We start from the raw sequence: 12,164 nt of genomic DNA on the forward strand, positions 1-12,164 counted from the left end.
TAATGGTGGTTCTGATAGAAAGGGGTCAGAATACACAGTGCATGATGGGTCAGGGCTGTTTTGGAAGCAAAAGTGGGACCAACACTAATATTAGGCAGGCGGTCATAATGTTATGCCTGATCTCTGTATGTAACAAGCGAGGGTTTGAAACAGAGACATGACTCACAGGAGGCAGAATATTGAAATTCATCCAATTCTTGGGTATGCAAAACTCTCAGCATTTACATAAATTATATTAGAAAAAGTTCAATTTCAACAGTGATGAATTTCCTGACTAATATAGAAGGAATAATGGAAAATGTCTCTTAAGTGAAAAGAAAAGCAGGTACAGCTCTTCAGATAATTGCCTATCCTGGGGTTCGCAGCACAAGCCTTAATGACTTACTCATAGCGTGAAAACACATGCTGAGCTCTACATTCATTTCAGTGAAACATTACCTGAAACATTTGCACCGATCTGTTTTCATGTTTAATAGACTGTGAACAAAGCACATTAAGTCTGCTCTGACATATCTAATAAATGTATAGCTCTGCTCTGGCTTTGGCGAAGAAAGAAATTAGAGCCAGTTTTGCACTCAGAAAACTTCACACTGATGGCAGAATGGTAAAAAGCTTGGAGGTAATTACACGCTGTTAAACTTTTAGAAACTCTTATCATCACATTTAAACATTAAAAAGAGAGTATTGTAGTCCATCAATCTATAAATACATTGCAGGTCTGACATATTGTTTCATTTGATCCACCGCCCTGAATACCTGTGATGTTGTTTGTGAAATTATGACACAACTTGGCTTAAAGCATATCACCATCCCACCTCTGCTCATCCACATTACATGGATTGCACAAAATTGGTTCACTTACTCAGAGGATGTCATAAGTATAAGATGCCAGACAATGCTGATACAGATATCATACAGAACATGAAAACTGAATCAATAAACGAACAGGATATTAGTGCAATCCTTTGCAGGAATCGATGACATTTTATTACACTGTCATGATCTAGCAGGCTTTTTATTGCTCTGTTTAGGAATAGTGATACTGTGACTACAAACTGATCTGTCAGTGACAGCTGCCACAATGGCATGATTTTTTCAGAGCTCGAAAATTTTGGCTTGATACCACAGTTTTGCAGCAAAGAGGCTTAACATTTTGGTCTCAAAGAATAATAATAACAGACTTCCCTCTTAACCCTAAATAAGGATGCTCCGAGCACAGTCTTTACAAGCAGCAATCTGTGGCTGCTCTAACAGCAAGGCGTGCACCTCTCAGTCAAACCATGCATGCCAGTTCAGCACGAGCTCATTACTGTACAGCTACCTTGTAATAGTGTGTCCGAATAGCCCCCAAAACCGCCTAGTATACTAAATAGTATTTCAAAATAGTCCAAAATAATAGCCCTGCACCGAGTGTTGTATGGCAGTATGCGGTTTGCGTCGTAGCCTATGGTTTAGTTATAATGTGAAACGGCGCGCTCGCGCACTGACAGCCTATGTGCAACTTTATGCATGCTTGAGCTTTCAACAGCGTGCAGGACTACTGGGATATTCTACATGCCGGTGTCAGAGGAGAGACATGTTTCTTTAACAGAAAGGTGGAAATCGAGCATCTGCTGAATGACACACCTCAGCGTGCTCAGTCCTGCTTTTAATGAGTGACTAATAACATTTCATATAAAAAGCCAAACCCACAGGGCCATAAGCTTGTACTAACAGCCACCAACTACTACCTTCTTTGGTCAACTAAACGAAAGCTTATTAAATAAAGGAAAACATATGAAAGAATGATTCTAGGCAGACCGACTGGACAGTAATGTTACTCACCGGAGGACACGGAGGAACCTGACAGACTGGAGTTACTCGAGGCTGCCATCACTCCGCGCTCACTTACTCTCGCCTTCTTCGATCAAGGTGCGCTCACAAGATCTGATCAGGTCGTCCATCTCAGCCTGGTACCTTATTTTCAACCTGTCCTCTCACACCAACGCCTGATACAGCCCCAGACGGCTGTCACAAGTCTCACGGATCAGCTGGGAGCTGCCAGCGCCGCCGCATTTACTGTGTGGCTTCTACCGTTGGAGTAAAAATAGTCAGTGCGCGCGGGTGTCAAAGAAAGATTTATATATATTTATTTATAGCTGTCAGCTCCCCAGAGGGAAAAAAAAGAAAAGAATGGACGAGCAAAAAAGTTTAAGCGGTCCGTGTTATGTCATGTTTTCGCCACCCTGCAAAAGCGCATTTATTACAGTATGGGATCCATGTGCCACTTCAGAGCTCGCAGTCAACACACTCTCTTCCGCGGTATACGCCTCTTAAAGTGCGAGCGCCGAGTGGCGGCACTGTGCACGCGCCTCGGGACCGCGCCCGGCTCGGCGCATGCGCTGTGAGTGGCGCGTGACAGCACTATAGTCGGTGTATACTGTACCTTATACATTATGTTAAAACTGGGTTGCAAAAATAAATAAATAAATAAACATTTTAAAAAGAACATTTTTCGAATGTTATAGATTTGGAATAAGTATGAAGCTTTAAATATTAAAAGCAAGGTTAAAAGGGATCATTAAACATATTATTATTATATTTTATATATATATATATATATATATATATATACATCATACATGCACACCGATCAGCCATAACATTATGACCACTGAAGTGAATAACACTGATGATCTCCTCATCATGGCACCTGTTAGTGGGTGGGATATATTAGGCAGCAAGGGAACATTTTGTCCTCAAAGTTGATGTGTTAGAAGCAGGAGAAATGGGCAAGTGTAAGGATTTAAGCGAGTTTGACAAGCGGGCCAAATTGTGATGGCTAGACGACTGGATCTCCAAACACACACACACACACACACACACACACACAAACATGTGTCTCATTTTTTCTTACTAGAATTTAATTTTAATTAAATTTTAATTTTAATTTAATTTCCATCTAATTAAAAAAAAAAATACACTTATTTGCTCACATGTACTAGATACATTTAAAGGAGTGTTTTCTTTGCTAATGTCATGTCTGTCTAGTATTCATTAAAATAGCTAACATATTTAGCTTAGCAGCAAGTGTTGTTTTTTCAGGCAAAATGGCATTGCTATAACAAAAGCTATAATTCCCACGAAAAATATAACATCAACTTAACTTCTTATATTACAAACACTTTATTTAACACTAGGTTCACTTGAATATATTTATTGCTGGATACTTCCAATTTTTTAAGTGATTATTGACTATTGATTACTTGTGAATATTGAGTATTGATTACTTAAGTACAATTTCTTAATTCTGTTTAAATTAAATGACTAGCACCATATTCATGTTATAACCCTTTCTCTGCCCTCCTGGATATAAACCTTTAACATATTGTTTTATGCTTTATTTTTAACTAGTTTTCGTGAAAATAAGAAAACAATGTCTTGTGAGAATTTGTACTTAGGAATAAATACGTTTAACTACCATTAGCAGAACTATAAAAAGGAGGTGACTTTAGTCGGCTAAGAGTGACCATGTGACACGAGCTACTACTAGATCACGTGACAAGCAACGTGACTCTCCAGTTTTCAATGGTAGCTGCAGCAGTCCGAGTAGCATCCGAGTATCCCTGAGTGTTATCTATTATTAGGGTAGGTTTATGTATTTATTTGTTCGGTAAGAAAAGTGTATTAGCACATGATTTAATACTGAATTAGTTCAAGTGACGTAATTGCCTTGTTTCTTTCGGGTGAGTGTGATTTTGATGTCTTGATGAGGCTAGAGGAAGACTGCACAAAGCTGAATCATGTTGCACAGCTAAGACATATAATCGAGTATTAGTTACAAAGTACTTGATACAGCAGATCATATAAAGTGTTGCATTTAGTCTTCCTGGCTAGCTGGGTCATGTTCAGTTCATCAGACGGATGGGTGAGAAAAGGAAATGGTAACGTGGTAAATATTAAGTGTCGCTTTTCCTTCTTGTAGCTTCAGGATGATGAAGAGATGGCTGCTTGCTGTGCTCCTTGCTGTGTTTTCCGGCATGGTGTGGTCCAGGGCTTGCTCTTCATTCTTCTGCCGAAAATCTCTCCGTGTGAGTGAAGGACGATCTGATGGACCAGACCCCGGAAAACCACTCTTTCTCACGCCATACATCGAACAAGGCAAGATGGAGGAAGGTACGTGTCTGACCCAAGATATGTTCAATACTTAACACAGCTGTGTGTAAATAGAGTGCAAAATGGTGTGTGTGTGTGTGTGTGTGTGATAGGATTGTACACTTCTGCATATTCCTACCTCATATACAAAACACAAAAAGTGAAAAGTTATTGCACATGTATAGTCATGTATACATTCTGTTACATTCACTTTTATCCTCATTACATTTCTCCATAGATCTTATATATTTTGTATTATTCTGTTTTTTTCTGTTTCTATTGTGTGTGATTACGTCCATAATCCGTCACTGGTTCTGTTGGTTGTTGCACTTTGGGACGAGTAATTGTAATTGCTCTTTGTAGTTCCTTTCCTGCTTCTGCTGACTGCTTAAATATAAATACACGAAAGTAAAAGTCACTGGTTCTCTGAGGGAGTGAGGTCTCTGAATCACTGAGGGACAAGATGGTGCTTGTTTGTTCTGCTGTTTATGGTCACATGAGCTGTTCAAAAGGAAGTTACAAGTGAAGAGAAGAGTTAGTCATTGATGGTCTGTTTTGTTCAAAGCCAGTTCTCCTTTCTTAAAACCCATAATGAAAGCTAAATGACAGCCTGTTATCTATCCCAAGTAGTAAAATATAACAATGAATAGTCAGAGCTACTGGACCAGTCTATGGTGGACAGTTTAACCACCTACACTACTCAAACCCTTCACCAGCTTTTGTCTATGTATTCTTTCTGTTCTCTCTTTACCAGTCAGACTTTGTGACCTTCAAGGGAAAAAGTGGAATCACTATTAAGGACATAAAATGAACTCATTGTGGGTTCACAGTTCTGTCTCACAAGTGCAATCACTGACAAATTTAACATCAATGCTTCCAGTATAGTCCTTTACAGTCTTAGGGAAGTAAAAGTTAAAGCTTGCACCCAAAAGTGTTCTTCAGTTTGTCCCTCTGGAGGAATATTTTGAAACTGGGTCTTGTTTATAAAGTGCATATACACCGATCAGGCATAACGTTATGACCATCTGCCTAATATTGTGTTGGTCCCCCTTTTGCTGCCAAAACAGCCCTGACTCATCAAGGCATTCACTCCACTAGATCCCTGAAGCTGTGCTGTGGTATCTGGCACCAGGATGTTAGCAGCAGATCCTGCAAGTCCTGTAAGTTGCGAGGTGAGGCCTCCGTGGGGGACTAATAGGACTTAAAGGACTTACAGGTCTTAAAGGATACTTTTGATAGATACTGACCACTGCAGACTGGGAACACTCCACATGAGCTGCAGTTTTGGAGATGCTGTGATCCAGTCGTCTAGCCATCACAATTTGGTCCTTGTCAAACTCGCTCAAATCCTCACACTTGCCCATTTTTCCTGCTTCTAACACATCAACTTTGAGGACAAAATGTTTACTTGCTGTTAAATATATATCCCACCCACTAACAGGTGCCATGATGAGGAGATAATCTTTACTTCACCTGTCAGTGCTCATAATGTTATGCCTGATCAGTGTATATTTGCAATTCAATACCTTGTACTTGTTCTACATGCTTTTTTTGGATGTGGATGTGGTAAGCCTCATTGGCTAAGGTATAAAGAAGTAGTTTGTCTTCCACTGAATAAGTCAAAATACATTCTTTGATCTTGGTTTGCAGCCAGAAAGCTGAGCTTGGTTGGCCCTCTACCTGGTGCTAATGTAAAGAGTTACTCTGGCTATCTCACGGTCAACAAAAGCTACAAAAGTAACCTCTTCTTCTGGTTCTTTCCTGCACAGGTAAGACTGAAAATCAGTACACATCCCAGCATCAAGGCATATTTTGCTTGTATTTTTGCTTGTAACTTTGGAATCATTGAATTGTATTTAGCATGAATGATAAGAACTGTGGCATTTAGGTGCCCTGCATTTCAGAATTAAGATGATTAAAGGTGCCATTTGTGTCCCACTGACATTTTACATATCTAGGATAAAATCTTTTTTTTTTTTTTCTTTTTCTTTTTTTACAGTTGTCTTTCACAGCAATCTATGTACATGATTTGATATTTATCTTTATATATACAATAATAAAACATATAAACAGTGTTTTGTATGCCCCAGTCCACTATAACTATACTTTACCTCAAAATGTAATCAATAAAATACTACTTCTACTACTAATAATAAAATATTTATTATTAATGTGTTAATCTATTTAACCTCTCATATTTAAAACACAATTTTATGACAGTCATCTCATAAGGGTCTCACAATATTTACATAACCCTGTTATTCACCCTTATGAAATATTTATACCATTAAATCACATGTTCAACAGAAAGTTGCATTTCCTGAAATTTCTGGGAACCAGGGAAGGTGTTTTACTTGGGGGTTTCTGGAATTTTAAGCAGGATGCATGTGACATGAGCTATCTATTTAATTAAATCAATCAAATCTGTCCAGTTTGCTAGCTGTCTAGATAAATAGATAGCTGCTCTACAACTCTGTTACCCACTATATATATTGAATTAAATTGTTATCACCATGCCTTTAGCAGGGATGGCATTTTGTGTATTTGCAAATTTTATGCGTAAAATCTCAACCTGTTACTGATTTAAGAGCAAAATTCAGCCTTTGCCAGCAAACAGAAAAATGGAATACTGTTGCCCTAAATGAAGCAAAAAGACACCCCAGTCATGGACTCCCCTTGTAAATATGTCTTTTTGTTTTTTATTATAAATCTAAAATCACACCCTATAGCTCAATAAATATGTTCTCTTCAGCCTTTGCACTCTTAATTAATAATACTGTATGTGAGTTGTTTTGCACTGATGGGTTTCTATGTACAGATAAAACCAGAGAGTGCTCCTGTGCTGCTGTGGCTGCAGGGAGGTCCTGGAGGCACATCCATGTTTGGCCTTTTTGTGGAACATGGGCCTTACTTTGTCTATAAGAATCTCACATGTGAGTACATGTCGTCTGTTGAACAGTATTGGATGTGTGCGCTAGATTAACTCCAAGCCCATGATATTCTAGTGTTTTAGTTCTTACCTAATAGATATCCTTCTTTCTTTGATCCAAGTGGGATACAGAGACTTCCCCTGGACTTCCAGATACTCTGTTCTGTACATTGACAATCCGGTAAGTTCTTCCATTCCTGTGGATTTGATCTAAGCTCCATTGCACGTCTTGTGTTTCTTTCTTAGGTTATTGTTATTAGAGTGTTATCAAATGAATTTAATATATTAAAATGACTCTATTATGTGGCCTCTGTCGGTGACCTTTGAGAAATTATGCATGCTCCATTAGGTGGGCACTGGATGGAGTTTCACTTCCGATGATAAAGGCTTTGCCAGAAACCAGGATGATGTTGGCAGAGATCTTTACAAGTAAGCTGGCCAGGAATTTTCCTGTATTATAAAGTAAAGCTTTTCTGTCCAGATTCCTGTTGTTGTTTTTTTTTAACATGTCTGCTGCATTTTTGCTGCATTGCAGTGCACTGATTCAGTTCTTCCAGCTTTTTAGTGAGTTTCAGCCCAATGAGTTCTATGCCACAGGAGAGGTGAGTGGGAAGACAGCACTGCTCTGCTCTCATCCTCTCAATCACACTGATAACAGAGTACACTCAACACTTTAGGCAATCACACGAGTAGCTGTGTGGCTTGTATTTAATATCACAAGGGATATATTGCATTGTGTGGTTTTTTGGGGACAGCTTAACAGTTCTCGTAATATTTCTTGTTTTTTTTTTGCTGTTTAGTCCTATGCAGGAAAGTATGTTCCAGCGATTGGCTACTACATCCACAAGAATAATCCTTCTGCTAAGTTGAAGATTAATTTCAAGGGGGTGGCTATTGGAGATGGCCTGTGTGATCCTGAGATGGTGAGTGGATGCAGGATTTAGTCTTTAATGCAAATGATGTATAGAGAGAGCAAGAAATAGAGAGAGAGAGAGGGAAATAGAGAGTGAGAAAGAGGGAGAAATAGAGAGAGGGAAAGAGGGGGAGAGAGAGGGTGGGGGAGATCCTATTTGTAGTCAAATCACTCACTCAAAGTTACCAAGTCCAGGAGTCTTGAGTAGGTAGCTCAAAGTAAGAGTTCAATACAAACCTCACTTCCATGTCAAGTTCAAAGCTGCACACTTATTTACATATCAATAAAAGTGTAGCCTTAAGCAACGCATCACTGCTTTGAAAAACCCGTCTGAATGCGTTCCTTATTCATCATATAATGCTCTATTTGAACTGTTGCCTGCCTAATATTGTGTTGGTCCACCTTTTGCTGCCAAAACACCCCCGACCCATCGAGGCATGGACTCCATTAGATCCCTGAAGGTGTACTGTGGTATCTGGCACCAAGATGTTTGCATCAGATCCTGTAAGTCATGTAAGTTGTGACTTAAAGGATACTTACAGGACATAAAGAATACTTCTGATAGATACTGACCACTGCAGACCGGGAACAGCCCACAAGAGCTGCAGTTTTGGAGATGCTCTGATCCAGTCGTCTAGCCATCACAATTTGGCCCTTGTCAAACTCGCTCAAATCCTTACACTTGACCATTTCTCCTGCTTCTAACACATCAACTTTGAGGACAAAATGTTCCCTTGCTGCCTAATATATCCCATCCACTAACAGGTGCCATGATGATGAGATCATCAGTGTTATTCACTTCACCTATCAGTGATCATAATGTTACGCCTGATCAGTGTATAATGCACCAACAATTAAACACTGATCTGTATACATGGATTATATATTATAGATTTTTCTTCTTCTAGGTTAATTCTATTCTATTTCAATTGTAAATTCTATTTTTATTCTATTTTATTTCACAAACACTCTTAAAAAGCAGTTCACTTCATGTCAGACTATTTGTGGTTGTGTATGTGAACTGTAGAATTTAAACTGCAGGTTGATTTATATAGTGATCTGTATGGAGCAATTTGTATCTAGTGAGCAGTAAAGGTGTGATTTCAGACACAGCGCTGGATTTTGATTTGTGGTTTCCCTCTGTCAGATGTTGGGAGGCTATGCAGATTTCCTGTATCAAACCAGCATGGTGGACGAGCTGCAAAGAGAGTATGTGAAGCAGCAGACAGATGCTGGTGTCAAATTCATCCAGCAGGAGAAATGGATAGAAGCCTTCGAGGTGCACTTACTACAGTGTTTATCTTTGTTTCCTAAGAAGCTTGTGCTGAAACTGTTAGCTAAATTGTTATAAATAGGAAATTGTTTATTTGCTTGTAATGCTTAATAAATTGCTTCTTCTTTCTGTTAGGTTTTTGACACCTTATTGAATGGAGACCTTGTTCCTTATCCATCATTCTTTCAGAATGCTACAGGATGCACAAACTACTTTAACTACATGCAGTGTCGGGTACAAATTCACTTTAACCCTGCCTTTCATGTTTTGGGAAATTATCTGAATTGGGGGAAGTTTCAGAGAACTATTTCAGTTACATATATATATATATATATATATATATATATATATATATATATATATATATATATATATATATATATATATATATATATATATATATATATATATATATATATATATATATATATAACTGAATTATAACTGAATTATAACTATTCCCTTATGCTGAGCTCTTTATTGAGACTTCAGCCTGTTTGTGTCACTTGAAATAAGGTACGCTGCAAAAAAAAAAAGAAATATGTGGCCAGTCAATTACCTGGAGAAATATACTGTGGATGTTGGCACCAATGGGAACTCTATAACTATAGTATTAAATTTAGGCACTTTAATTATGCATGGTAGAATAGCACAGCAGTGTTATGGCTGTTGTAAAACACCAGTGTCATGGGTTTGATTCTCTGAGACCTCTGTATTAGATTTTATTCAGGGCTTTGAAAATACATGCTCAAATCGTACTAGATCTACATCAGTGAATTATGTTAATGTTACTTGCTTCAATCACCTAGAGCCGATGTATGTGTTTGACTAAAGTAAATTCCTTTAGCTTTTTTTTTTTTTTTTTTTTTAAGTGTATATACAGCTAAATGCAAAAGTTCACTTTGAATTGATGACATCAATATGACATTTCATGTTAAGTTGGTCTGTGTTGCATGTCGAGATATTACTGAGTTGTGTCTACTTTCTTTATACCGTTCTCAAGATTTGTGAAATTTTTTTTAGTTGTAGGTCTTGCTAGCTGTTGTTGGTCTAATTGGCTCTTAGCCTGATTGCTGACAGAAAACATCTTGAAAGGTTGACCCTGTTTCTTTTAAAAGCGATCAACACAATAAACATAATGTATGTAGACAACCTCAAGTCACTAAAGATGCCTGAATATTTATGCCATGCGATAGTATTTGGAAATAGAGATGCGTGTATCATTTTCTTTACTCAGACACTAAGTGGGGTGCAAACGTTTGCACTTCATTGTCAAGACACTAGGACATTCGGGGAAATCCCCTTTATAGGCCCGATTGTAAAATTGTATGAATGAAAGCTTAATTGGTACTCCTTCATATGTAGATTCTTGATGTGCAGTAGGTTTCCCAAAATGTGTGAACACAATCCTTATTTTGCACTCTGTCTGGTGCTGTGTTTCCCGAACAGGAGCCTGAAGATCAGGAGTACTTCAGCAGCTTTGTGACACTGCCTACAGTAAGAAGCTCTATCCATGTAGGAAACCTGACATTTAATGATGGCTCTGAGGTGGAGAAACATCTTCTCCAGGATGTAATGAAGTCCATCAAACCCTGGCTAGGTGTACTCATGGACAACTACAGGGTAAGCAAATGCAGTACTAGTACACAGTGAGCTACAAAGTAGAGCTCCTTGCTTCTGTATTGTAATTGTGCCAAAGATTGTACCAATCCTGGCTTCCTTTTCATGTGTTGTAGTCTATATATTCCAGCACTTTTGTGTTTGTGTGTAGGTGCTGATGTACAGTGGACAGCTGGATGTGATCGTTGCAGCTCCGCTGACTGAACGCTTCCTGCCCACAGTGAACTGGACCGGGGCAGATGCCTATGTAAAAGCTGAGCGTTTCTACTGGAAGGTGCAGCCCAGTGACACAGAGATAGCTGGGTATATCCGACAAGTGGAAGAGTTCTACCAGGTAAGCACCTTTTTATTTATTTTTGTATTTTATTACTTTTTTTAATTCATGAAATGGGACAAGTGATTGGAAAACCAGGCTAGCAAAAAAAAGGGAAAAAAAGTATTGAGATGAGCACTGGACAGTGTTTGTGATTACAGCAGCAGTTTTTAGAAGATACAGTTTATGCTATTCAGGTGGGATTAGCTGAAGAAGTAAGGGAATGTCTTTGGTATAAACTGCTTTGTGTCTTTTTTGGGAAGAGAAAGTCTTGAGGGTATCCACTTGGGACCATCCACATAAAGCGTCTCAGCACAAATGACCAAAACTTCAACCAGTTTACCCAAAGTGCGTGTAGGCAGGCAGAACAATTCAGTTGGCTCATAATCTTAGCATATGCTGTCTGTGCACTTTTCCCTGTCATTTATGCATACTAATATGTTTCAGACTCTGATACCTCTTTTTTTTCCCCATTTTTAAGGTGATTGTGAGAGGCGGGGGACACATTTTGCCTTATGACCAACCAGCAAGATCCTTTGACATGATAGACAGATTCCTGTCCACAAAAGGGTTTATCTGATGCCATCCTTGTAAGGTTTAGGATGTTTTAATCACCTTGTCTGGATTTCTTTTTTCAGTCATGACTGGTTCTTTATTAATCACCACTAACGAATCAGAACAGTGTTTGTATACTTGACCATATAAAGATGCTGTAAATTATTATTTCCAGGGAATGTACAGATTTTGTGTTTTTTTTTTTTTTTTTTTTGTGAATCAGTTTTTGATTAAAGTGAAGTTTTTAAACAAGTGTTTGTGTGTACTGTATCATTTCTTATTTGTTCTCTGGATCAGAGTTTGAGGTAATGCAGTGTTGGTGAATTGCAGCACATCTGTGAGGTCATATTTACTGTATGAAGTTTGTGTAACTCTCCCCTGTGCTGCATTAAAAAAAGAGCTTGTTATTGGTTTCCTCTAAGAAGGA

General features: G+C 38.4%; 2 protein-coding genes across 2 annotated transcripts in view; one reads left to right on the forward strand and one right to left on the reverse strand.

The window, feature by feature from the left end:
* The window catches only part of chn2 (chimerin 2), a 41,610-nt gene extending 39,290 nt beyond the window's left edge, over positions 1 to 2,320 (reverse strand). Inside the window, exon 1 of the mRNA XM_058392185.1 lies at positions 1,825 to 2,320. Within this exon, the coding sequence (XP_058248168.1) occupies positions 1,825 to 1,873 (49 nt within the window). The 5' untranslated portion in view covers positions 1,874 to 2,320. The remainder of the gene's footprint in view (positions 1 to 1,824) is intronic.
* A 1,198-nt stretch (positions 2,321 to 3,518) lies between these two features.
* On the forward strand, positions 3,519 to 11,944 carry cpvl (carboxypeptidase vitellogenic like). The gene is made up of 13 exons (XM_058402329.1): positions 3,519 to 3,627; positions 3,965 to 4,155; positions 5,785 to 5,903; positions 6,953 to 7,067; positions 7,186 to 7,244; positions 7,413 to 7,492; positions 7,599 to 7,665; positions 7,864 to 7,986; positions 9,124 to 9,255; positions 9,385 to 9,483; positions 10,699 to 10,872; positions 11,021 to 11,203; positions 11,664 to 11,944. Exons 2-13 carry the CDS (start codon positions 3,972 to 3,974, stop codon positions 11,760 to 11,762), a joined length of 1,434 nt encoding a protein of 477 aa, XP_058258312.1. The 5' UTR covers positions 3,519 to 3,627; positions 3,965 to 3,971; the 3' UTR covers positions 11,763 to 11,944.
* The last annotated feature ends 220 nt before the right edge of the window (positions 11,945 to 12,164 follow it).

This window comes from Hemibagrus wyckioides, linkage group LG01 (assembly GCF_019097595.1).
Source record: "Hemibagrus wyckioides isolate EC202008001 linkage group LG01, SWU_Hwy_1.0, whole genome shotgun sequence".
Classification (NCBI taxonomy): Eukaryota; Metazoa; Chordata; class Actinopteri; order Siluriformes; family Bagridae; genus Hemibagrus; species Hemibagrus wyckioides.